Source organism: Trichechus manatus, unplaced genomic scaffold (assembly GCF_000243295.1).
Source record: "Trichechus manatus latirostris isolate Lorelei unplaced genomic scaffold, TriManLat1.0 scaffold00070, whole genome shotgun sequence".
In the NCBI taxonomy this organism is placed as follows: Eukaryota; Metazoa; Chordata; class Mammalia; order Sirenia; family Trichechidae; genus Trichechus; species Trichechus manatus.
In genome coordinates, this window is record NW_004444006.1 from 5270047 (window position 1) to 5297951 (window position 27905).

General features: G+C 46.9%; 1 protein-coding gene across 1 annotated transcript in view; it reads left to right on the forward strand.

Moving 5' to 3' along the window:
- Nucleotides 1–9592: 9592 nt before the first annotated feature.
- Nucleotides 9593–27905, forward strand: part of NALF2 (NALCN channel auxiliary factor 2) — a 61047-nt gene continuing 42734 nt past the window's right edge. The window contains exon 1 of the mRNA XM_004380100.1: nucleotides 9593–10453. Within this exon, the coding sequence (XP_004380157.1) occupies nucleotides 9593–10453 (861 nt within the window). The remainder of the gene's footprint in view (nucleotides 10454–27905) is intronic.

The window sequence follows — 27905 nt, forward strand, 5'->3', positions numbered from 1 at the left end:
GTCTATTTTTTCCTCATTTTTGTCTGCTTTTTGCTTAAACTCTTGGATAATTCTGAATATTAGAGATTTGAATCCACTATCAGCTAGGTCTAGTGCTTATTCTTCTGCTGGAAGGTCATCTGGTGTTTTATTTTGGACACCTACTGGAACCATCCTGTCCTGTTTTTGTAAATGTTTTGATATTGTCTGCTGTCTTTAGGCATTCAGTGATTATTTTCCTCATTTATTTGATTGTAGACTTGTTTGTTTTTTCCTGCTTTTTTGTTTTATTTGGTTATGTCTGAGCAGGCAGGCTGTGCGTTCTTTGTTATTTGTTCGTCTGTGGGCACTATATTTTCACCTCCTTCTCCAATGGGCAGGGTCAGTCACTCAGGTATGGTACAGCAGGCAGGTCCAGCTGAAGGGGAGTTGCTAGGATGGGTTGTTTGTGGCACATACCAGGGCTGACAGTGCAGACCGGGAATCAGTGCAGGGCAGGTTCCAGTAGGTCGTGCCTGCGCTGCTTGGGAGTGTGATGTTCAGTACACGGTGCAGGTAGGCATGAAGGAGGGGGTAGATTGTGATGTGTGGAGCTAAGATGGGTATGGAAAAGAAGAGCGAGAGGAGAGAGGTACAGGAGCCGAAAACATACACACAAACAAAGAAGAGTGCTAAGGAAGCTTGCTATTGGAGTGGAGAGATGACAGACTGAGAATTGAGGAAAAACAAAAATGAAAAGAAAAAGAAAAAGGGTAAAAGAAAAAAATTAATAAATCGAGAAACTGGAAATGAAGAAAGACAAAAAAGGGAATAAGAGAGAGAAGAAAACAAAACAAAGAAACAAAAAAAATCCAAAAACAAAAACAAGAAAAAAGAAATGCCCCCGGGGATGTCCCCATGCATCTGGGCAGAGTAAGGGAGTAGCTTCCAAGCCATGTGGTACTGCCTGGCTAGAAGGGGCTACCAAGCTGAGAAAAGAAAAGAACACAAGCAAATCAAAACAGAACCAATCAGAGCAAACAAACAAACAAACAAAAAAGCCCCAGCAGTCCCACCACCATGGCGGCACGGGCCGGGAAGCAGTTTTACAGTCAAGCGGTGTTTCACAGCCTTTCAGGAAGAAGCAAAGATGGAACACTGAGCCAGGTATTTGAGAGAAAGGAGAGGGAGGTGGTGAGAGGTAAGGAAGAAATCTATAGAAGAGGGAAAAAAGCAACACCAGCAGCCAACAAGGCACTCAGGGTGCTGGCCAGTGTGGGCAGGTGGAATCCAAGCGACACCGTGGTGAAGCTGGTGCTTCCCGGCCAAGAGACTGTGGCTGCAGAAAGCAGGGGAAGCTAAGTGAGGGTGAAGAAGGGTGGGGTGTTGGAAAGCCTATATCGTGGGTTACCGGTTGTTCTGTCTCCTGCTGGAAGCTCAGTGAAGCTGCATTCTCACAACCCCTGTTTGCTGATCCCCGATAGGAGTCCAAGATGGTGGATCTGTGCTGCGGTAGCTGATAGGGGACTTCTGCATGTATGTCTCCTCACTCTCTGTTCTTGGTCAGCTTCTTATTCCATTTGGTGCTTGGCTGAGTTCTTTATCTCTTCATCTGATGCTTAGGGTTTCAGGATTGACGTGTGACTCTGTTTGACTTAGTTTTTCTGATCTTTGCTGCGAAGGGATGGCTTGGTGCTTCTGATTATAGCGCCACGTTGCCCGGAAGTCTGACTTCTACTTTTATGGGTTTATGATCAGAAAAGATGCTTTATAATATTTCGATGCTTTGGATTTTGTTAAGGCTTGCTTTATGGCCTAATATGTGGTCTATTCTGGAGAACGTTCTATGTGCATTGGAAAAGAAAGTATACTTGGCTGCTGTCGGGTGCAGTGTTCAGTATATGTCTATGAGATCAAGTTGGTTGATGGCAGCATTTAGATCTTCGGAGTCTTTGTTGAGCTTCTTTGTGGATGTTCTGTCCTTCACCGAAAGTGGTGTGTTGAGATCTCCTACTACTGTTGTGGAGCCATCTCTCTTTTGAGTGTTGTTAGGGTTTGTTTTATGTATTTTGGAGCCCTGTCCTTGGGTGCATAAATATTTATTATAGTTATGTCCTCCTGGTGTATTGAGCTTTTAATCATTATATAGTGTCCTCCCTTATCCTTTGTGGTGGATTTTACTTTAAAGTCTATTTTGTCAGAGATTAATATTACCACTCCTGCTCTTTTTTGAGTGTTGTTTGCTTGATATATCCTTTTCCATCCTTTGAGTTTTAGTTTGTATCTTTAAGTCTAAGGTGTGTCTCTTGTAGGCAGCATATAGACAGATCGTGTATTTTTTATCCCATCTGCCAGTCTCTGTCTCTTTGTTGGTGCATTTAGTCTGTTTACGTTCAGCATAATTATTGATAGGTATGAGTTTAGTGCTGTCATTTTGATGTCTTTTTGTGTGTGGTGTTCACAGTTTCTTTGTTAATTTTCTTAATTTTCTGTGCTAAGTTGTTTTTATTTATGTGTTTTCTTTTCATCTTTTTCATTGTTGTTGATTTTGTGTTTGCTGGGTCTTTATATTCTCAAGTTTTTTTATTTTGACTTGTAGGATCGTTAGTTTCCTTAATATTTACCCTTATTTTTCTAAGTTTATACCAGTCTTTTATATCTTTATATCACCTTGACTTCCTCTCCATATGAAAAATCTATGCCTACATTTTTTAAGTCCCTCTTTTTTGTTTTAATGTTGTCATCTTTTACATATTGGCATCTGTTTCCCTATTTTCAGTGTTTTAGCTTTGCTTTACTTTTGTGACTTCCGTATCTGGGTTGATATGTGATTGTTCTGTCCTGTGTTCTAGTATTGGGTTGTTATCTGATGTTATTGATTTTCTAACTGGAGGACTCCCTTTAGTATTTCTTGTAATTTTGGCTTGGTTTTTGCAATTTCTATAAACTTCTGTTTATCTGGAAATGTCCTAATTTCACCATCATATTTGAGAGACCATTTTGCTGGATATATAATTCTTGGCTGGCAGGTTTTTTTTTTTTTCCTTCAAGGCTTTATACATGTCATCCCATTGCCTTCTTGCCTGCATGGTTTCTGCTGAGTAGTCCAAGCTTATTCTTATTGACTCTCCTTTGTAGATGACTTTTCGTTTATCCTTAGCCACTCTTAAAATTCTTTGTTTATCTTTGGTTTTGGTAAGTTTGATTATAATATGTCTTGGTGACTTTCTTTTGGGATCTACCTTATGTGGGTTTTCATGCGCATCTTGGATCGATATCTTGTCATCTTTCACGATATCAGGGAAGTTTTCTGCAAACAAATCTTCAACAATTCTCTCTGTATTTTCTGTTATCCCCCCATGTTCTGCTACTCCAATCACTCGTAGGTTATTTCTCTTGATAGAGTCTCACATAATTATTAGGGCTTCTTCATTTTTAAAAAATCTTTTGTCTGATTTTTTCTCAAATAATTTGGTGTCAAGTGCTTTATCTTCAATCTCACTAATTCTGACTTCCATTGCCTCAGTTCTGCTCCTATAACTTTCTACTGAGTTGTCTAATTCTGACATTTTATTGTTAATCTTCTGGATTTCTGATTGCTATCTCTCTATGGATTCTTGCAGCCTGTTATATTTGTCATTATGTTCTTCTCTAATCTTTTTAATTTCCTCTATTGTGTGTTCTGTGTTTTGTTAATTTCCTTCCTAATTTCTTAAAGAGTTCTGTATATTAATCTTTTGTATACTGCCTCCAGTAATTCCAAGAAATTTTCCTCCTCTGGAAAATTTCTAGATTCTCTATTTTGGGAGCTTGCTGAAGCCATCATGGATTGCCTCTTTATGTGATTTGATATTGACTGTTGTCTCCGAGCCATCAATAAGTTATTATATTTATTTATTTTATGTTTGCTTACTGTGTCCTAGCTTGTTTTGTTTTGATATGCCCAGATAGGCTGCTCGTATGAGCTGGTTTGATTATTGGCACCATTGAAGCTCTAATTTCCTGTCACCAAGTGGTTAGATCTGTTACTATGTATGTGAGCTCACGAGTCCGTCCACTCCTCCTGTATGGATTCAGCTCAGGTGTACAGTAGATAGCCACCAAGTGTGTGGTGTAGGCTCTCACTTACAGTTCTAGACAGACCTGGGTGATTGGTGTAGGCACAGGCATCTGGCTGCAGCAAGGGGACACATTCTGAGCAAGGCAGGGGGCTGACAGCTTCCCCCGACTTTCCAGGAGGAAGGCGTGCCTGTGTTCCCTAGACCGTGTAGGTGGGTGGGTTTTGCAGCTTGACTATGAGTACCTAATGCTGTTGGCTGTAAGGACGGGGGGGCATCTCTTATTCATGGGCCCCTATCACAGGTGGCTAGGTGGTGTGGGTGGAGCCACCAGTCCTCAGGCCCCTGATATTGGTAGGTGAGGACCCTGCTTAATGGGCAGAGCAGTGTCAAATGTCAAGAACCTGCCACTTCACAGCTGAAACAGTTGAAGTTAGAGTTCTGGTATACACCCTGTTGTACTGTGGTAAAGAGGGTCGATGCTGATGAGATGGGCCCACACAAGTCTATGCAGGGGGAAAAGCACTCAAATTCCATGGATCCCTTATGCTTGCACCTAGGCAAAAGAGCTGTGCCTACCCTGGGTTCCAGGCTTAGGGTAGCCAGTAGTTTATTTTTTGTTTTGTTAATCTATTCACTCTCCAAGGCAGGGAGAATGGCTCCAGGTGTGTGATGGATCCTACTTCCAGCCCAGGGGACTTGGCAGTTGCTGAAGCCAGTCCGGGACCCAGTGCAGAGCAGGTTGGGGGGAGGTAAATGGGAGAGAGGTTTTTCCCTAAGGGGGGTGTTTTTGATTTGCGTGGTAGGCCATATGCAATTACTTATCTTTCGCTGGATCGAGGGTTGCTTCTCATCGATTCTGGGTGGCTGTGTAGACTCTCTGGCACTGGGTCTTTCCTGGTGCAGAATACGTGCCTCCCGAGCACTGCTGCTTGCCCACCTCACCACTCACCCCCAAACTGCTCAGCCAGAAGGGCTCAGGCTCTTGCCAGGTCAGGTCTGGCAACTCCTCACTGCTTCCAAACCGTCTCTCCCTCCCCCTGCCACTCAGTCCGTCTCCTCAACTCTTCCTTTGATGTTCAGGGCTCCCAGATTGCCATATATAATCAAATCACTTGTTTTTTCAGGTCTTCGTTGTAAGAGGGTCCACCGGAAGTGTCTGACGACTACACCATTTTGGCCCCGCCTCCAGCATGTCCTTCTTTCCATCGTTTGCCCATGACCTTTTAAAATCTGAGCTTACCAGAAAGCTCCCTCTGTATCCACATTGGTCTCTTTAAATGGCTCCTATTTTTTCTTCTTCCTAATTGTCAGAATTTCACTGTGAAAAATCTCCCTCTTTTCCTTCCACTCCAAATTGTCTTTTCCCAACCCTACCACACCTCCCAACCCAATCTGAAGGCACTCTATCTCTCTTCCTGGGCAGTCTGGGTCCTCAGAAGTGACCCAGATTTATCCTCCTGCTTTATCCTCTGCTGACCTGGGGGCAGGTGGAAAGAAAGGGCTGGGAGGAAGGCTGTCCAGTGCCCATCAGCTACCCTAGCCCCCCTCCACATCTTGGCAACTCTGCTCTAGTTGGAGCCAGATTAGATGTCATTGCTTTCCCTTCCACCATCCCAATTTCTTGTCAGCTAGAGTGAGAGATTGAGAGCCACCTCAGACTGCTGGTGTGCTACCACCTCTTCTTTGTGGTCAGCAGGTACTGTGTGGCAAGTTATTGTTATATTGTGCTCCTGTGATAAATGGACCTTTGTGAGACACTTTTCACCCTGTGTGTGCTGGGGGAGAGGGAAGGAGTCTTGCCTGACTGACTTCTCACAGAAGGCTCCAGAGTTGCTCAGAGCTGATAGCCTAGGTCTGGCAGGCTGCTCTTTCACTGGCATTCAAGGGTGTCAATCACTGTGGCCCTACTAGTTAGCTCTGAACTAGGTATCTTGTAAGCAATTAGCCTTTGTTAAAATAGAACACTGAATCTTTCAAGGACTAAACAAAGCATGGCTCTGGAAAGACAATTGCTAAGTGTGCAGGGGCAGTCATGCCAGTATCACTGACCCAAACCCTTTGGTTTCACACTTCTTCTTTAAGTCCTGTCTCTACTTTATTCCTTACATCTAGGCCAGTCCCAGGTCCTTTCAATTCCACCTCTTTTATATCACTCCCATGTGCATCCCTTCTCTCCACCCCCACTGTTGTTGTCTTTGTTCAAGCCCTCAACATCTCTCACCTGAACTACTAACCTGTCTTCTAACCAGTCTCCCCTCCCTCCAGTCTCACCCCCTCCAACTCAGTCTCCATCCTGCAGCCAGAACAATCTTCTAAAAATACAAATCTGATCATGTCACCTCCTGCTGAAAACCTTTCAATCCCTTCAGTGGCTCCCTACTGCCCTTGGGTAAAGTCCAAACTACTTAGCATGGCACCCAGGGCCCTTCATGATTTGGCTCCTGCCGAGTCCTCAGCCTCATTTTTGGCAGTGTTTCCACTTCACACCCAGTCACGATAAACTATTTTGCAGGTTTCTGAATATGCCATGCTTGGCTTTGCTTCTAGACCTTTTCACCTTACGTCTGTCTGGGACATCCTTATCACACACCATCTTCTCAACTATCTGTTCAGCCAATTTCTACTTATCCCTCAAGACTCCAACTAACTCCCTCAGCCCAAGGCACATATTTTACTCATGTCTATATCTCATGCCTAGTACAGCTCTTGGAACACAATAGATCCTCAGTAGATGTTTGCCAAATAAATGAATACCCCAACTAAAGTGGGTGTTTGTCTCTGAGGACAGTTGGCAGAGTTGATTGTTTCCTCCCTCTCTGGGAGGGAGATGTCTCTTCAATCTTATCTTTATTGCACTGTGTTGCAATTCCTTCTTTAACGTGTCTGCCTTCCTAATTCAACAGTGAGCATCTCCAGGGCAGGGGCCATGTCTGCTTCACCTCAGTATCCTACGAAGTCCCCGGCACAGTGCTTGGCACATAATGAATGAATAAACCCCCAAAATGCCAGACAGTTTTGTTCCTTGTCTCATTTCCCTCTACACGCCTCCCCACAAACTCTCACCACCAATACAGCCAAAGTGTCACACTCAAGGTTTCACAAATATGCAACGCTTCTCTCCACCCCTGAAACTTTTCACCTATATTCTTACCTGGAATACCCTCCCCAATCACTCAAACATGCCATTTCTTTAGGAACCAGCTCAAATTCTCCCTTTTCCAGAAAACTTTCAAGCACCACCCCCACTCCACCTCTGAGTAGTGTTAGTGATTCCTACCCATCTCATTTAACCTTCAGCAACCCCACATGTTACCCAGGAGAAAACCAAGACTCAGAGAGGGAAAGGACTCTCTCAAGGGTTCACAACATGTTCAATGGTAAAACTATTACCAGAACCCAGTTCCCAGTCCACAACTCTTCCTATTAACCTGTATATCTTGTTTCCTCATATAGACTGTGATTTCCTGTAAGGCAGGACTATGTCTTCTACCCCTCTATCTCTCTAGGGCTTTACTGGAGAGTTAAGACAGCTCTAGAGCCAGACTGCCTGGGTTTCTATCCTGGCTCCACCAGTTACTAGCCGTGTGACCTTAGGCAACTTAACGACTCTAAACCTCAGCTTCCTCATGTGTAAATAGAGATAACAGTAATACCTATCTCATGAGATTGTTGTGAAGATTAAATGAGATGATGCATGTGTACTAGGCACTCAATAAGGCTATTTTCTGTTATTGTTATTATTCTTAATATTAACAAATTCTTGTTGGCAATGCTTGATTAAAAATTATAATGTGGGGGTTACTGGAAGTGAAAGGGAATGAAGAAAGGAAGTAGACAACCAGACCAGTTTCAAATTTGGAGGAGTCCAAACAAGGTTACTGGCGCGGCAGGGTGTTTGTAGGTCTGAGTTCCTACTGCCATGTGACTCTGTGAGGGCCCCAAGCACATGGTTCCATCCGGGCGGTGCAGCTTCCCCAACTCTCGCTCAGCTATTCTCAGCAGCCTGTAGGGGGAGCCAGGAAGCTAGGACGGCGGGAAAGGGGGGGGGGTGCTACTGGAAATCTTACTAAGGGTAGAAACAACACCACACCACTACTACCCATCTTAGCCCCCTGCCTTGCCCCCTCTAGGGCGCTCTCCACGCTCACTGCTCTTCCGCAGCTCAGCGGGAGCTGTTCTTCAGCACCAGGAGCCGCCTTAGCCTCGGGCAGGACAGTGACGGACAGCGGAGTTGGGGACACGGGACTGGTCCGGTCGGCAGACGGCTCCAGCGTCTCCAAGTCACGGGGACGAAGGAGGCGACCCAGGGAGGCAGAGAGATTCTACGGAGCTGCCTCGGAGCTGCCTCCTGCCTCCTAGAATCATCCTCATAAGTCCCCTAGCCCTTGGCAGGAGTGAGGGGCCGTCCTCTGGAGGAAGGCTGGCGCCTGGGCTGGCGGGGGAGGAGGAGCGCAGGGGCCTGGAACTCAGCGTGTGGCGTGTGCACGCGGGGAGCGGGCGGATGAACGGAGGCGCTGAAGTGAATGGAGTTGGGGGTGGACCGAAAACATCCCCAAACAGCACAGGCTGCTGCGGGGGGCGGGGTGGGGGTAGTCCTGAGGCGCAGGCGCAGTTGGGGCCCCAGTCCCGCTCCCTCCTCCTCTCGGCGCCTCTTTCTCCGCCCCGCTCCCCCCCAAATACACTCGCACACGGGCTCTCAAGGTGTTCTCCGCACAGCGGAAGATGGCGACAGACTGAGGGGGCATGGCCAGCGGGAGCCACCGGGCCGTGCCGCTCGGCGGCCGTCACAGCGGTGTGAAAGAGAAGCGGAAGCCAGAGGTGCACTAAGTAAAGCCCCGCGTCCGCGTCCGGCGCCTGTGGCGCCGCCGGGAGCCAGGTGGCCCCCCTGAGCCGGAACTCCGGGAGCAGCCGGCGCCGCGAGGGAGCTGAGCCTGCCCAGGACTGGCCCCACGCACGGCCGGAGCGCGAGCGAAGCCCTAGGGGCTGGGCAGCGGACCGGCCGACGGGCCTAGGAGGGCGGGAGACAGGCAGGGAGCAACGCGAAGCGCGCAGCAGGCGGGCGGACTGGCTGGAGAGGAGCGGCGCGAAGCGAGCGAGCGGAGCGGAGTGCGGAGGCCCGGCCCGCACGGCGGCGCTGAGGGGGCGCAGAGCTGCGCCGAGCCGAGACGGCCGGAGCAGAGTGCAAGCCCGGCAGCCGCCGGTGCGGAGTGGAGTGGCGAGTAGCCGAGAGGAGCTGAGGGGCCCGACACTATGAGGAGTGCTGCACCGCAGCCGCCACCGCCCCAGTGCCGCGCACCGCCCCCCGCTGGGACGCCGGGCAGCGCCTAGCGGGCGGGGCGGCAGCGCCCGGGCTGCAAGCGAGGGAGCGCAGGAGGGGCGCGGGGACCGGACGAGGGCGCCCCGCGACTCCGGCCTGAGCGGGACCGCGGGCGGGCCGGCCTGCCTCACCATGCGGCCCCCGAGGTAGAGCCTGGACGGCGCCGAGGAGCGCGGAGCGGCGCGCATTCCGCCCGCCCGAGACGACCGTCCGGCCTCGCGCCTGCCTGCCCCTCCAGCTCGGATCCCCCTGAAATATGTTCAGGGGCGCTTGGATGTGGCCCGGGAAAGACGCCGCCGCGCTGACTATCTGCTGCTGCTGCTGCTGCTGGGCTCCCAGGCCGAGCGACAAACCTTGCGCCGACTCCGAACGGGCGCAGCGATGGCGACTGTCCCTAGCGTCCCTGCTCTTCTTCATCGTGCTGCTCGCTGACCATTTGTGGCTGTGTGCGGGGGCCCGGCCCCGGGCCGGGGAGCTGAGCAGCGCCATGCGGCCGCCCTGGGGGGCCAGCGGTGAGCGGGAGCCGGTGCCTCCTAGCGCTGTGCTGCCTTTGCCGCCGCCGCCGCCTGGCGAACCCAGCGCGCCCCTGGGTACCTGCGGCCCCCGATACAGCAACCTGACCAAAGCCGCCCCCGCCGCCGGCCGCGGGCCGGACTGCGGCGGCGTCTCCGAGCCCATGGGGCTGGACGCAGCTTGCGCCAAATTGCAATATTTGCAGAGACTTTTCGAACCGACTACCCCAGCCCCTCCTCTGCGGCCCCCCGACTCTCCTTCCCGTGCCCCGGCCGAGTTCCCCTCCGCCCAAAAAAACTTGCTCAAAGGCCACTTTCGGAACTTCACTCTCTCCTTTTGCGACACCTACACTGTCTGGGACTTGCTGCTGGGCATGGACCGCCCTGACAGCCTGGACTGCAGCCTGGACACCCTGCTGGGAGACCTGCTGGCCGTGGTGGCCAGTCCGGGCTCCGGGGCCTGGGAGGCGTGTAGCAACTGTATCGAGGCGTACCAGCGGCTGGACCGACATGCTCAGGAAAAATATGACGAGTTCGACCTCGTGCTGCATAAATACTTACAAGCAGAAGAGTACTCAATTCGGTCCTGCACGAAAGGTTGTAAGGTAAGAACTGGCGTCCGCGACCAGAGCGACTGCCTCGGCGGTGGCAGCACTGACAGTGGGACTGGGAGAAAAAAGGTAGCTTCTCTCCCTGCCAGCCCATCCCCCCACCCCCGCGATTCTCAGTGCAGCTCTACGAGTGCCACCCTGGGACCCTCCCCAGAGAAGGGGCCTCAGGGATTCAGGTCAGGTAACCACCTGACCAACTTCTATTAATTCCGGGTTTGGGCACCTTAGAGCTGGGGCTTCCTGGAGCCCTGCCCCCGCATGTGAGGAGGCAGGGGTCATGGGGCCCAGGGCTGGCAGAGAGGTGGAAAGAAAGATTGTGTTCCTTCAGCCTCCATTCTCAGCCAGTTGTGCCCCCATCCTTTTCTGGGCTGGAATTGAGAGCCCTGTAGGGGCCAAGGGACTGGCTGGTGCAGAGGGAAGGCCAATAGGGGAGAGAATACTTGGCAGTCTAACACTCACTGCCTTGGCTCCTGCCAGTGAGGGGTGAGAAGAGGGACGTTCCTGCTGGTGGGGAACTTTACAGTGTTGACCTTATACGACCTGAGATTTATTGGCCAGAGCCCAGGCAGGCAGAGTCCAGGAGTGCCTGTCTCTTCCCAAGGAGGGAACCTGCTGGCTCCTCTCCCCTGACAAAAGAAGCTGGGGACAGGGCACAGTGGCCTGTGGGAGGGCCATTAAAGCGTACATTACAAATCTCCCTCCCCAGTGCCTTCCCAGTGCCCTGGGGTGGCACTGGAGGAAAAGCTGGCTTTCTGGCTGCTGGGGACAGGCATCCAGAAGAAAGGAGAGGCAGCTGCAGAACGGCCTGCCTGGGGCAGAGCTGAGTGTTGAGAAACTTCCTGACCCTCAGCAGGGTCATTCTGGACAGTAGGTGGATGGGGGCTGGGGTAATGTGGGATGTGGTGCTTGCTACTGCCCTTTTTGCCCAGGCAGGCCATGTGGCCTGCCTTTGGCAAGAAAGGGAACATCAAGGTCAAAGGGTCAAGTGACAAGGAGACCAGGTGGAGCAGTGGCTTTATATGTCCTCGAGCTGGGGGCTGAGAATTGGAGAGGGAGACAGTTGCCTCCAAGCCTAGCTCATCTCCATCCAAAGCTTTGGGGAGGGGCAGAAAATACCCCTTCCTATCCAGCACAACCCCTGTGGGCTTCTGTAGGGCCTCCATGCTCTTGGTGAGCTTCTAGGGATTTGGGGCAGGGGATTGGGAGGAAAGCGGTAGCTCCTTGCTCCTGACTTCACTTTTCCCTTCTCCTTTTCCTGTTCTCGTAACCTAGCAGTCTCCCTCCCGCCTCCCTCAGCCTCAGCTGACTCACTGCCTCACTCACACTACCAAATGAGATATTCCATTTCTTAAAGGTGTACAAACAGACACACACATTGCCATACACCACCACCACCCCCCGGGCAAAGTCACACAGAGATACAAAGAGGTCATCACACCCACAGTGCCATAAAGGCAGACACTATGTCACAAACATGTACACCTCTTCATGGTGTCACAGACACGCAGACAGAAGTACTGTTACACGAAGAAAGACACAATTTTGTCATATAGAGAGAGAGGTACACACTCTCGATGTCAGTCCCAGACATATTTACCCAGTAAGAGCACAGAGACATAGTCCACTAGCAAATGGAACAAAGGATGCCTGTCTTTCATGACCCTCCCTCCGACTCCATGGTCCTGACTGATTTTTCTCTCAATCACCTAGATGAATGAGAGATCACACCACAACTTTCCCATAGGGTGTGCTTCACGCTATATTCAGCTCCAAGCTCTGATCCCGCACTAAATAATAATCCTTCACATTGATTGTTTTTATTAAGCAGTTTGATGTAGGAGTAAGACAACAGATCTCTCGGAGTCAGGATTCCTTTTCACCTCTGCTACTTGTTAGCAGTGTGACCTTGGGCAAGTCACTTCACTTCTCTGCTTTTGTTTCTTCATTTGTAAAACAGGGATAATCATACTTGCTCTCCCCACAACCTGGGTCTTGTGAGATTCAAATAAGAAGAGATAGTTGATAGTATCTTGTAATAATAAAATAACACCTGACATTGATGAAATGTTCTATGGGTTTCAACCCCTTTCATATACATTTTGAGATCACAACTGCCCCGACAGCACTATTACCCCCATTTTACAGATGAGGAAACTGATGTGCAGGAGGGGTCAGGCAATATGTGCCAAGGTCATTCAGCTCATGAGCAGTAATGCCAGAACTCAAATGCATGTGTTCTGGTGCTAAGCTCATGCTTTTGCCATGGCCTCACATCAAGTTCTCAATGGCCAGGGCCCTCCCTCCTCTCCTTTGTCTCCTAGTCTCTCTCAAGAGAACTCCTCATGCTCTCTTGCTGTCTGCTGTGCCAGGAGAAGGGCAGTACCAGCTCCACAGCTCTCTTCCTGGTTTTCCCACTCCTCTTCCCGTGCTCTCTCCCTCAACTGAGGCGCAGACCCACAGGGCTCTCAAATCCAGCTATATTACAGGCCACTACGGGAGAAGACAGTCCTGCTCTTTTCTGTCCTGCAACCCCTTCTCTTTTCAGCCCCTCACCTCACTCACCTCATTCCCAGGCCTTGTTGCCTTCTTCCTCCACCCCTGAGCCTGCCTCTGGGCTCCAAGCTCTCCTGTCCAGCCTCTGCCCCAAGTGGGATCCTTTGAGATGAAGCCCATCCTCAGAGATTCTACTGGGTGGAGAGTTCACAGCCATAGGCCAGGATGAGGAGGCTTCCTTTACTTCTGGAAACCTAGCCCAGCACCTCTGCTCTAGGGCCAGATGACCCCTTCTTCCCGGGGACCTGTCCTGAGTGCCTCAGTCACATCTTTCCTGGGCAGCCCCAGAAGTCCTCTTCCTTTGCAATGTCTGCCCTGTTTTGGGCCACACAGGGCCCCACGAATCATACCTGTCTTCACTGCTGCCTGTGACACCTCCCAATTTAGTACCAGCTGCAACATTTCCTTAATGTGCGACTGACTTCCTCTCACACAGCAGGGCAATGCTAACTTAGGCCCATCCCCACCCTGGCCTCTCCCAACCCCTGGGTTCGTGCTCCTGACAAGATTGAGGAGGAGGCTGGAACCCACTTCACAGGAGAGATAGTTTAAGGAGCAGGGGCTGTTTTATATGAAGAAGAGGAGACTTGGGAAGATGTGGTCTCTGAATTCAGACCTCAAAAGAGTTGTCATGTTGCAAAAGAAGAGGCTTGTCCTGCTTGGCCCCAGAGGGACTTCAGAGTCAGACAGGTCTATTATTTATTACCTTTGTGACCTTGAGCTAGGGACACAACTCTCTGAGCCTCATTTTTCTGATCTATAAAATGGGGCTAATTCATTATAACATCTCTTTGAGGTCATTATTAATGAGATGTCTGCACAGTACCTAGGTCTGGTACATCAGAGTTGCTCAGTTAACAGTTATTTCCTGTCCCCTCTTCCAAAGAGAGAACAAACTGCCTTAGGAGAATGTGTGCTCCTATTCCCAGAAAATGACTGGACTGATATGAATGGATCCCTGGGAGAAATGCTGTAGAGGTGACTCTAACACCAGATGAAGGGACGAGTTGAACCAAGTGGCCCTTGTGGTCTATTTCAGCCCAGAGTTTAGTCCTGTAAACAGCCTGCTCCCTGAACAGCAGCATTGGTTGGGGAGGGTTGGGGAAGGTTGGGCCCAACACCCACACACTGGAGGGGGGGTTCTGCATTATGCCAGAGCCAGAGCCTTGCCGTCTGCCCGTACCCGCTGAGGCCCTGCTCTTCCTCCACTCATGCTGGCAGCTGTTTCTGCCTCACTGCCTTCCTCTCTCCTCCCACCTGCCACAGCTTTCCTGCCAAGCAGGACTCCTCAGCTGAAGCTGGGTATGAGGGGTGCTGAGAACAAGTAGCTCAGGGTACTGGACATAGGGCATAAGCCCTAAGTTGGCCAGTGGCCCCTGTTGTCACCCAGGCTCAAAGGCAGGGAGCAGTGCCCCACAGGCAGCCTCCCTGACCAAGGTCTTTGTAGCCAGAGAAAGTGCCCTGGTCCCTGTTTGAGGGTGGGGGAGGCAGTAAATAAATGGCCTCCTGGGATCCATGGCATGGCCTCGCCTAGGGGAGGGGCCTCCAGATTCACAGAAGTTCATCTCCTCATCACCAAGGAATGTGAGGACAGGGTTCTGGTAAGGGGAAGTAATGAGAGATCCTGAAGCAGGGACAGAGGATATATTGAATGAAGCATGGGAGTGGAAATATGGCCTCATGCTGTCCACACCACTCCCAACTGCCTCACCCAAAACCTGACTCAACCCTGCCACCACCCTTACCCTAATATTCTTCCTAAATTTTAGCCCACACCCAACACCCCCCCATCCACATACCAACAACCCCATAACATTCCCAGTCTTGTACTGATCACCCTAGAACACACTCTACACCTCACTCTCTAATCCTTACCCCTAACCTACACTCCTAACCCCCACCTCTCTCATCAACTACCTCCACCCCCACTCAACTCTTATCCTAGATCTGGTACTACACCTTGCCCAACCCACACCCAAACCTCCTCCTACCCCAAACTCTCACCCTACTTTCCACACTCCCTCCCTTTCTCACCACACACTCCACTCCCCCACTCTCCAATTCTCCACCTCTTCAGTTTTCACCCACACACCGCTCTTACCCCTTTCCCCTCATCCTTTCCAATCTTTATCCCATGCCCCATATCCCTCCCATTCCCCTTTCCCATATCTCACCCCAGGTCCTTCTCCCTCCCATCTGAAAACATCACTCCACTCTCTACTTCCCACTGCCCCTCCCTCAGACAACTAACCCCTCCCAATTTACTTCTCCCCCTCCCACCCCACTTCTCATTCCACTATCATCCCCATTCTGCCTCTCACTCAGGGGCAGATTATCCAATAAGCAAGGTAAGCACTGGCTTACTCATGCTTACTTACTAATCTGTAGTGAACAATTTCACATTTTTTCACCACATCAAAGATTCTGCTTCTAGGTATTGCTGGCATCTGTCTCTCCCAACCCCACATCACTTTCTTACAGAATCAAAGTCTCTTTTCAAATTTACAATCCCTGACCGGAGCAGATGACTCAGTAAGCAAGGTAAGGGGCTTACTTGTGCTTACTTACTAATCTGTAGTGAACAGTATCGCATGGATTTCACTTTGAAGTGGTGTGGTGAAACCCATGTGAAATTGTTCACCACAGATTAGTAAGTAAGCACAAGTAAGTTCATGCTTACCTTGCTTATTGGATAATCCACCCCGCCCCTTACCCACTCCTTTCCCCATACTACACATACTCCATCTACCTCTGCCCTTATTCCCACTTCTCATTCCTATCCGCCCTAGCTTCTCTCCCTATTCCTCACACCCCCTCCCTTCTGACAGCCCACACGTTTTCCTCTTTCACTTCACTCCCTTCTTCCCACTTCTTGGCCCACACCCCTCCAGCCCTTACCCCACACCCTTCCCCACTTTCATCCTATTTGCTTCACTCTCCCTTCCCACTCCTACCCACTCGCCACCCTGCTCCTCTCTAATAGTTGGACCCCTCCCATCTCATATCCCAGTCCACTCTCCTCACCTCCCTCCTCTCACCTCACACCCCTTACCCCATATCCCACATCCCTCTCTGCCTCTTTCCCCTTTATCCCCTGGCACTGCACTTCCTTCCCTCAACGCCTCTGCACCCCCTCACCCCTCACATCCCTCACACCCTACTCACACTTACCACCCTTATTCCCCATCCCTCCTCTTGCCCCCTTTTATCTTCTGGTCATCTCTCCTCCTGTCCCCTTTCCTCCCCCTCTCCTTGTCTGTGCCCTCTTTCTCCTCTCTCTCTTCTCTCCTCCACCCTCAGAGTGGACATGTGTATGTGTGCATGCACACATATTCAGACATATAGACACACACTCACAGACACACATCCCGCAGTCGTCTTCATGGCTACTTCCCATTCTTCCCACAGGCTGGTACCTGACTACTATAGTCACCATAGCAACAGGAACTTCCAGGAAGGCTACACTGGTGTCTCCTGAAGGTGGGGGTGGAGGCACTTAGGTGGAAGAAGGGATCCTAGTAGCTTCCCACCCAATATCATGGTCTGGCTGGAAGAGTCTGCTGAACAAGGTGGAGGTGGGGGTTGATAGTGAGAGACAGTGGGAGGGAAGGGGAGACAGTGGGTGGGATAAGATGAAAGGAGAGTCAAGAATCTCTGAACACAGCACAAGCATGAGAGGGTGTTTCTAAGCCAGTGGATGTGTGTGTATACCCACCCCAGGACTCGGCACCTCAGGGAAAGCATACATCCATACTTCTGTGTGTGGGTGGGGATGTAGGCCAACACCTTGAGCTAGGGGGTACTTTTCCCTAGAAAAACTTCTCCCTGAGGGAAGTTCTTTTGTGCTCTCACCCTCCTAGGCTCTTTGCCAACTGTATGCACATGCAGACTGGGCGTCAAACACACCATCCTCATCTCATCTTTAGCCACACACAGAATCCAGCTGCAGTTCCAAGAAAGCACAGCTGCTGCCCCCAACTCTCCCCCTGCCGGTCCTTGCAGCTGGCTCTGGGGGTGGGCCCCAGCCACCTAGACCAGCAGTGCAGGAGGGTATTTGCTGAAAAGCCAGGGGCAGCTTTGGTTTCTGGGGGGTCTGGACAATCCTGGGCCCTGAGAAGCACCATTCTCCAATGCTGGCCTTGTAGGTCTCTGGGGAATGGGTATGTTTGTGTTCCTGTGGTTACAGGCACACAGACCAGAGTATGTGCAGGTGGCCAGGGATGTTGGACCAGCATTTTCTACCTGGGCATAAGAGGGGGTTTAGAAAAGCTTGAATGTTTGAGACCTGAGCCAAGTAGGAGCTTAGTGGGGCGAGCTGAGGCTAGTTCTAGGGAGAGAAGGAGTTACTGCAGAGTGACAGGGACTGCCAGGGCTGAAGCTCCAACTTGAATGGACTCTGGAGAAGGAAGCTGGAGGCTGAGCCACAAGTCTCCAGGCCAGAAGACATAGTAGGCTGTCTCCAAGAAGAAAGGGAAAGGGAAAACAAAACTGCAAACTTTTGCATGCCTGGGAGAAGCCAGGGGCTTTATATATGTCCTAACAATCATCCTAGGAGGAGGTACTATTTTTATCCCCATTTTACAGATCAGACAACTGAGGCTCAGCAACGGGAAGTGACTGCCTAGGCCACATAGCTAAACGAGGAGCTGGAATTCAGGGTCAGGTCTGTCTGATTCCAGAGCCTATGTTCTTTCCCCAATGCATGGATGTATAAAGAAAATGTTAATAATCTCTTCCAGCTATCAGAGGCAATACTAGAGTGAGAGACTGGACTGACTGGACGGAGGTCCAGCAGAGCCTCCTGCCAGCTTATAGGGGCCACCTAGAGTGGCTTAGACCTGAAGTGGGCACCTACCAACATTCTCTTTGTTCAACATCCCAGTCTCTTTTGCCCTTGAGACCCAGTGACAATCACCAGTATCCTCCTAGGATAGCCACAGGTATTTGCTCCCTCCTTTATCTGCAGGCTTCTACAAAGGAAATGGGAGGAGCTGGCCTCCACTTGCTTTCTTCCTACAGTCTGGAGGTTAGGTATCTCTGTTATATATTCAGCCCCAATCTGAGCATATAAGGAAGGATCAACCTGGGCAGGAGGCCTAGTGCATACCTTAGCCTGGCCTGGCACATGCTGGTAGAGCTGGAAGATAAATGCAATGAGTCCTCGCCACCCCAGAGCCTGCTAGGGCCTGGTCTGGGGTTTGGTGGCCCAACTCCCATGCCAGGGTTTAGGTGAGCCCCTGTCCCTAGACTGTTAGGCTTCTCTTGGGGGTAAAAGGCAGTGCTAACCCACCAGGTTCTGTTTTGGAGAAGAAAGTTTGGTGGTTGTGGGCATTGCCAATGTCTCCTGCCTTCGGTTTTAAGCACATAGCATGGCTGCCTGGCTAATCTATGAAAGGTGAGGATGTCTGTTTGGTATTGAACTCAACTAAAACTTCCAACCAAGTTAATCCTTCAGAATTATTACAGACTTGGAATCTTTTTATTATACTTTTCTTCCCCAATTACAAAAAAAAAGTCTTTGAGAAATGTTGGAAAATAGAAATATAACAAGAAGAAAAGTCCCAGAGACACTCTTAAGGTTATAGTGTAATTTCCTTCTAATATGGTTTTCTGTGACTATATACTTTTACATAGTTGAAACCATCGTTTTTTATCCTGCTCTTTTTAACTTACTGTTACACTGAGTATATTGCCGTGTAATTAGATATTCATAAGCACCATTCTGATGAATGTACAATATTCTATCACATGACTATAATTAATTTTTAACTAGTACCCTATTGTTAGATATTTATATTACTTCTGACTTTTTACTATTACAAATAATGCTGTGATGAATATTTTTGTTCATAAATCTTAGTCAGATCTATGATTCTTTTTTCTAATAAATACTATCTTGATCATTTTTTCTTATTTTTCTACTTTACTGAGGTTTTTGTTTTTAAAAAACAAAACAAGGGATTCATTGGGGGAAAATATCTGTGAAAGAAAAAGAAAAGGGAGCAGAAGAAGATGGGGAGAATCTTCAAATGGTGATGGAGGTTTGAGCTTGTGAAGAGAAAATGAAGGAAGGAGGATTGGGTAGGAAGAGTCTCTGATGGCAGCTCAGTCCTAAGAAAGTTTTGGCCAGGCCATGGTGAGTCTTTGATCCAAAGTCACCCATTAAAGGCATCCTGAGTCTTGCAGGAATGGGCCTACATTCGAACACTATGGTGGACCACTAAGGGCATCTGCTGGGCTGTTGGTCAGATATGCTCCCTGCAGAGGATCCGATTGGTGCTTTGTCATGGCCACCACGGCTCATCTACTGAGTTTTGTAATCTGTTGTTTGTTTCAGGTTTTCTCTTTGGTTCTTTATAGATCTACAAGTTTTTGTTTCGATTCTGGTTATTTTTGCTTCATCATTTTATGCTGTTTTATGGATGTTATCACTGAGACTTCTTGGCACACCTATTTTTAAATCTTGCTGAGATTGTTCCAATTACTTTTATTTCATCAGGAGTATATATGAATTGTTAACATTGTTGTTCATTTTACTGAGTTTTTAAAGTCACAAAATAATGCATGCTCATTGTACCAAATCTAACAATACAGAGGTTTATAAAGAAAACATTAATAATCTCTTTATTCCCTCCCCTGCCCTGAGGTCACCAATGTTGATGTTAGCAATTTGGTGGATATCTTTCCACCCTTTCTCTGGGCTTACATAAACATTTACACACAAAATGACTTTTTTTTTCTTTGTTAACATACAAATGGGAGCATAAACATTATTCTGCAGGATAATCTGAACACAGCTTTGGCTAACTCCTTATCTGGCTGGAGCAAAGTCTTCATGATTAAGAGCATTTATGGAGTAAGATGGGGAGAAAGAACAATTAATTAGGTGGAGTGTGTAGCTATATTGCGACCTTTCTGAAGGAATAGACTCGGGCACTGGAGTCTTCCAGGGCAAGGCTGTTCCAGAAGCCTCTTGGTGTTAGGACATACCTGGGACAGGATAACTCATGACCTAAGGCAAGAAAACCTTTCTACTAGAGACAGTAGCCCTCCCTTCACTAATTGCCAAAGATTAGAGCAAGAATAGTGAGCCTCACGCTCTAGATAGAAACCCATGTGTTTGGAAAAAGCAAAGTAGTGGTCACCTCTTTTCAACCAGGGCTTTGAACCTATTCTTTCCAGTTTAAACCCTTGTTAGAATTTGCATTTCTAACAAATTCTCAGGTGATGCTAATGCTGCTAGTTAGGGACCAATTCTAAGAACTGCTAGTAGAGCAGTGGTTGTCAAAAGTTATTATACATAAGAAACAGCTGACCCTAATAAATATCTACGCATCCAACGACAGTGCTCCAAAATAAATAAACTCCGAAAATACTGAAAAGGGAAATAGACAGTTCCACAATAACAGTAGGAGACTTCAAAACACCACTCTTGGTAAAGGACAGAACATCTAGAAAGAAACTCAACAAAGATACAGATGATCTAAAGGCCATAATCAACCAACATGACCTCATACACATATATAGAACACTCCACCCAACAGCAGAAAAGTGTACATTCTTTTCCGTCACACATGGAACATTCTCCAGAATAGATGACATTTTAAGCCACAGAGCAACCCTCAATAAAATCCAAAACATTGAAATAATACAAAGCATTCCTCTGATTACAACACCGTAAAAGTAGAAATCAGTAACAAGAAGAGCAAGGAAAAAAATCAAATACATGGAAATTGAATAACGCCTTGCTTAAAAACAACTGGGTAATAAAAGAAATCAAACAGGGAATTAAAAAGTTCCAAGAATCAAATGAGAATGAAAACACATCATACCAAGACCTTTAAGACACAGCAAAGGCAGTGCTCAGAGGGCAATTTATAGCAATAAATGCACACATCAAAAAAGAACAGACCAAAATCAAAACATCAGCCCTACAACTTGAGCAAATAGAGAGCAACAAAAGAAGCCCACAGGCACCAGAAGAAAGGAAATAATAAAGATCAGAGCAGAAATAAATGAAATAGAGAACAGAAAAACAACAGAAAGAATCAACAAGACCAAAAGTTGGTTCTTTGAAAAGATCAACAAAACTGACAAACCACTGGCCAAAGTGACAAAGGAAAAACAGGAAAGGAAGCAAATAACCCAAATAAAAAATGAGACGGGGGACATTACAACAGAACTAACTGAAATAAAACGGATCATAACAGTGTACTATGAAAAACTGTACTCCCAACAAATTTGAGAACCTAGAGGAAATGGACACATTTCTAGAAACACACTACCTACCTAAATTAACACAAAGTGAGAACATCTAAACAGACACATAACAAGAGATGAGATCGAAGAGGTAATTAAAAAAAAACTCCCAACAACAACAAAAAGCCATGAACCAGATGGCTGCAGTGGAGAATTCTACCAAACATTCACAGAAGAATTCACACCAGTACTACTCAAACTATTTCAGAGCACAGAAAAGGAAGGAATACTCCTGAATTCATTCTATGAAGCCAGCATATCCCTGATACCAAAGCAAAGACACCACAAAAAAATTACAGAACAATATTTCTCATGAATAGAAATGCAAAAATTCTAGCCAATAGAATTCAGCATCATATAAAAAAAATAATACACCATGGCCAAGCGGGCTTCAAACCAGGTATTCAGGGATGGTTCAACATTACAAAATCAATCAACATAATTCACCACATAAATAGAGAAAAGAAAAAAATAATAGATCAACTCAGTTGACACAGAAAAGGCATTTGATAAAGTCCAACACCCATTCCTGATAAAAACTCTCAATAAAATAGGACTAGAAGGGAAATTCTTCAACATACTAAAGGGCATCTATACAAAATCAACAGCCAACGTCATTCTCAATGGAAAGAGGCTGAAAGCACTCCCCCTGAGAACAGGAACAAGAAAAGGATTCCCTTTATCACCTTTCCTATTTAACATTGTGCTGGAAGTCCTAGTTAGAGCAGTAAGGCAAGAAAAAGAAATAAAGGACATCCAGATTGGAAAGGAAGAAGTAAAACTATTCCTATTCACAGATGATATGATACTATACATACAGAATCCCAAAGATTCCACTCAGCAGAGTAGCAGGGTACAAGAACAACATAGAAAAATCAGTTGGATTCCTTTACATCAACAAAGAGAACTTTGAAAGGGAAATCAGGCAGCCACTGCCCTTTAAAATAGCCCCTTAAGAGAGAAAATACTTAAGAATAAATCTAACCAGGAATGCAAAACCTGTACAAAGAAAACTACAAAACACTATCGAAAGAAAACAAAAGAGACCTACATAAATGGAAAAACTACCATGCTCATGAGTAGGAAGATTCAACATTGTGAAAATGTCAATTCTACCCAAAGCTATCTACAGATATAATGCAGTCCCAATCCAAATACCAGCAGCATTCTTTACTGAGATGGAAAAGCTAATCACCAACTTTATATGGAAATGAGAGAGGTCCTGGATAAGCAAAGCACTATTGAAGAAGAACGAAGTGGGAGGCCTCACACTACCTGATCTCAGAACCTACTACACACAGCCATGGTAGTCAAAACAGCCTGGTACTAGTACAATAACAGACACATAGACCAATGGAACAGAATGGAGAACCCAGATATAAATCCATCCACCTATGGTCAGCTGAACTTTGACAAAGGACCCAAGTCCATTAAATGGGGAAAATACAGTCTCTTTAACAAATGGTGCTGGCAAAACTGGAAGTTCATCTGTAAAAAAAAAAAAAAATGAAACAGGACCCATACCTCACACCATACACAAAAACTAAAAGTGTATCAAAGACCTAAACATAAAACCTAAAATGATAAAGATCATAGAAGAAAAAACTAGGGACAATGCTAGGGGTCATAATACATGGTATAAATAGACTACAAACTATAATTAACAATGCACAAACACCAGAAGATAAACTAGATAAATGGGATCTCCTAAAAAGTAAACACTTATGGTCATCAAAAGACTTCACCAAAAGAGTAAAAAGAGAACCTACAGACTGGGAAAAAAGTTTTTGCTATGACATATCTGACAAAGGTCTAATCTCTAAAATCTAAAAAAATACTTCAACACCTCAACAACAAAAAGACAAATAAGCCAATTTGAAAATGGGCAAAGGATATGAACAGACACTTCACCAAAGAAGACATTCAGGCAGCTAACAGACACATAAAGAAATGCTCAGGATCATCAGCCATTAGAGAAATGCAAATCAAAACTACAATGAGATACCATCTCACCTCAACATTACTGGCACTAATCAAAAAAACAGAAAATAACAGATGTTGGAGCAGTTGTGGGGAGATTGGAACTCTTATGTACTGCTGGCGGTACAGTATAACCACTATGGCACCTCCTTAAAAAGCTAGAAATAGAAATATCATACAATCTAGCAGTCCCACTCCTAGGAACCTATCCAAGAGAAATAAGAGCCATCACACGAATATGCACACCCATATTCATTGCAGCAGTATTCACAATAGCAAAAAGATGGAAACAACCTAAGTACCCGATCAACGGATGAATGGACAAACAAACTATGGTACATACACCCAATAGAATACTACCCAATGATAAAGAACAATGATGAATCCTGGGAACATCTCACAGCATGGATGAATCTGGAGGGCATTATGCTGAGTGAAATAAGTCAATCACAAAAGGACAAATACTGTATGAGACCACTATTATAAAAACACTTGTAATGTTGCCACACACAATCTTTGATGGTTACGAGGGAGGGGAGGGGTGGGGAGGGAAAAACACTAACTAGATAGTAGATAAGTGGTAACTTTGGTGAATGGTAAGACAGTACACAATACTGGGGAAGTCAGCACAACTTGACCAGGGCAAAGTCATGGAAGCTTCACAGACACATTCAAACGCCCTGAGAGACCGAGCTACTGGGCTGAGGGCTGGGGACCATGGTCTCGGGACATCTAGCTCAATTGGCATAACATAGTCTACAAAGAAAATGTTCTACATCCTACTGTGGTAAGTAGCTACCGGAGTCTTAAAAGCCTATGAGCGGCCATCTAATATACATCTACTGATCCCATCCTGGCTGGAGTAAAGGAGAATGAAGAAAACCAAAGACACAAGGGAAAGATTAGTCCAAAGGACTAATGGACCACAACTACCACAACCTCCACTAGACTGAGCCCAGAACAACTAGATGGTGCCTGGTTACCACCACCAACTGCTCTCTGACAGGGATCACAATAGAGGGTCCTGGACAGAACGGGAGAAAAATGTAGAACAAAATTCCAATTCACACACACACACACACACACACAGACCAGGCTTGCTGGTCTGACAGAGAAGGGAGAAACCTCTAGAGTATGGACCGCGGCCACCCTTTTAACTCCGTACTGAAGTCACTCCTGAGGTTCACCCTTCAGCCAATGATTAGACAGGTCTGTAGGGCCGACAATAATGCACATCAGGGACATGCTTCATAGTGTAGGAGACTAATGAGCACACCAGCCGAAAAGCAAAGATGAGAAGGCAGGAAGGGACAGGTAAACTGTAGGAATGGAAACAGGGACCTGGGATGGAGAAGGGGAGAGTGTTGACACATCACAATGCAGCCAAACAATTTGTATATTAACTGTTTAATGAGAAACTAATTTGCTATGTAAACTTTCACCTAAATCATAATAAAAAAAAGAAAGAAAAAAAAGATTACAGCCTGGGGTGGGGGAGAATCACCTGGGGATCTTGTTAAAAGGTAGATTCCAACTCAGTATATCTGTGGTGGAAATGCAAATTCTCAGCAGGGGTTCAAACCAGAACAAACAGGTTTGAAGCCCTGTTTTCACCATTCTTATCTCCCAGGTTGCCTGTGTGTGTTTAAGGGAAAAAGGGAAGAGAGTGTTTTGATGAGGGAATGGAAACGATCTTTTGTATCCCCTAGTACCCAAATGTTATTCCCATCACACCCCCTTACAAAGAAGGCCTTAACTCATATGGGGAGTGGGCTGAATAGGCTTATTTCAGAAAGCCCCCCCCCCCAATGCCAAACCTAGAAATCTCTTCCCATCTTGACCTGAAATTCCATCAAAAAGAGATTCGTTTGAGGAACAAGCTAGTTACTTCAATAGTGTTGTTTAATTGGAGGGGACCATCCCAGTGTTTAAGAGCTTGGGCACTGAAGTCAGATAAACCTGCTTTCAAATTACATTTTGAAATCTGTTGTCTCCATGGTATAGTTGTTGAGACCTCCAACATATGTTTTAATCTCTCTTGGAACCTCACTCTCCTCACCTATGAAACTAAGAAAATAGGGTCTTTATGAGGCTTAAATGACATACCCCAGGCTAATCTCTTAAGAGCACAGTGCCTGTGAGATGGAAAGTGCTCGAGAAATGCTAACCACCATTATTATTGTTAGCTGTGTGGCCCTGGGCAAGGTACTTAAACTCTCTGGGTCTCCTGAAGGAACCCTGGTGGCGCAGTGGCTACGTGCTAGGCTGCTAACCAAAAGATCGGCTGTTCGAACCCACCAGCCACTCTGAGTGAGAAAGATGTGACAGTTTGCAGTCTGCTTCCGTAAAGATTACAGCCTTGGAAACCCTATGGGGCAGTTCTACTCTGTCCTGTAGAGTCACTATGAGTCAGAATTGACTTGAAGGCAGTGGGTTTTTTTGGTTTGGGTCACCCTGTCTTCATCTGTAAAGAGCTACCTAAGGCGGTGGTTATAAGGAGTCAATGAGTTAATAAGTGTCAGGTGCTTAGACCAGAGCCTGGCATATAGTAAGCACTTAATAGTACCTATTATAGGGTCGCCATGAGTCGGAATCAACCCGATGGCAATGGGTTTTTGGGTTTATTATTATTCTCACCTTAACTAAGTGTGTTTAATCCAAATGACTGCTTAATTCCCAACTGAGACTGATAACACTAGAGTGGGTTCCTTAGGGAACAGAGGAGAAGGTTCTTTGGGACAGGAGGTGAAGTGTCTGAGGTAAGGGTGGGCCGTTAGGAGCCAGAAGGCAACTGGAGAGATTCTAGTGAGTGAGGGTACAAAGACATGCTTAGATGGGGAAGGGGAGAGGCAGAGAGGGAGATGGAAGGACTCCATGACCTTGATTCACCTCATCTCCAATCCCCAGAGACCCAGCACAGCTATCAGTCATCTTTTATCAGGTCCCTATTCTCCCCAGCCTCTCATCTGTGTAGCAAAGCATGGCGTTTGGGGAAGGAGGTAAGGTAAGTGCAGGGAGCTGGTTTCATGGTGGTCCTTGCAGAAGGCTGGAGATTGCTTCCTGGGCCTGGGCCCAGAACTAGCTGTGTGTGGCAAACAGGTGTGCCTGGCAGGGAGGAGAGGGGAGAGTGGGATTTTATGCTGGGCACGTCTATGCGCAGCTCAAAGGAAGCTGTGGTTATCACTGTCACAGTGGCACCATTCCTGAGGTGGCTTGCACAGCGATGGCACAGAAGCCTCCAAAGCTCCCCTCCTCTCATCTTATTTCCTTTCTCTCTGGCTATGGGACCCTTATTAGTTCTGTTGGCCCAAGCCCATGGCCAAGACAGTGATGATGGAGCAGATAAGCCAGGGCATGGCAGTGTGGAACTGAGTCTGGCAAGGTTGGTCAGGTCAAATCTTGGGGATTTTGTTTTAAGGCTCATGGCTGCAGATCAGTTTGTGTTTTTATTTAATTTTCATTTTCTCCAAGTAATATGTTTTTAATTTTAGAAAACATGTACAGGTGACAAGACTAGATAGACTGATTGATTGACAGATGATAGATAGTGTCATGGATTGAATTGTGTCCCCCCAAAATGTGTGTCAACTTGGCTAGGCCATGATTCCCAGTATTGTGTGATTGTCCACCATTTTGTCATCTGATGTGATTTTCCTAATGTGTTGTAAATCCTACCTCTATGATGTTAGTGGAGTGGGATTAGCGACAGTTACATTAATGATTCAGGACTCAATTTACAAGATTAGGTTGTGTCTTAAGCCAATATCTTTTGAGATATAAAAGAGAGAAGCAAGCAAAGAGACAGGGGGACCTCATACCACCAAGAAAGTAGTGCCAGGAGAAGAACTTGTCCTTTGGACCCAAGGGCCCTGCTCTGAGAAGCTCCTAGTCCAGGGGAATATTGATGACAAGGACCTTCCTCCAGAGCCGACAGAGAGAGAAAGCCCCTGGAGCTGACGCCCTGAATTTGGACTTCTAGCCTACTGGACTGTGAGAGAATAAACTTCTGTTTGTTGAGGCCATCCACTGGTGGTATTTCTGTTATAGCAGCACTAGATAATTAGGACAGATAGATAGATAGATAGATAGGTAGATAGGTAGATATATGGATATGAAGATATATATAGATATAGATCAATGCTTATAATTAAAACAGCAGCAGCACTCTGTCCTACCCAAGTCTCACTCTTCAGAGTCAAACACTTCCAACTCTCTTAGTTGTTTCTTCTGATACTTACTTCCACATTTCTAAATGACATGCCAATACTGCTGTTTCTTGATTTTTCTGTTTTAAATATCTATTGACTTTTTATCAGCAACATCATATGGGCACACATGCTTACCCTCCCTTCACACATCTAATAATGACCTATCACAATTTCCGGTTTTAACAATATTCCATGTTTACATTATTAGGATTATGAATACTGTTCATAGCTGAATCATGTAGAATACTGTGATTACATTTCCTTTCTTGGACAACTTGTTTTCCCTGGAGTTAATTATTGCCTCTTTTTTTCTTTTACTTGGTTTTTTATGTACTTTTCATTAATGCATCCCCTATTTCGCCATCAGAGCTATAAAATTTCATGCAAATACATTACATAACCCATCACTTCCACTTTTTTCTTGGAGTCTTTACCTTGCTCCAGTC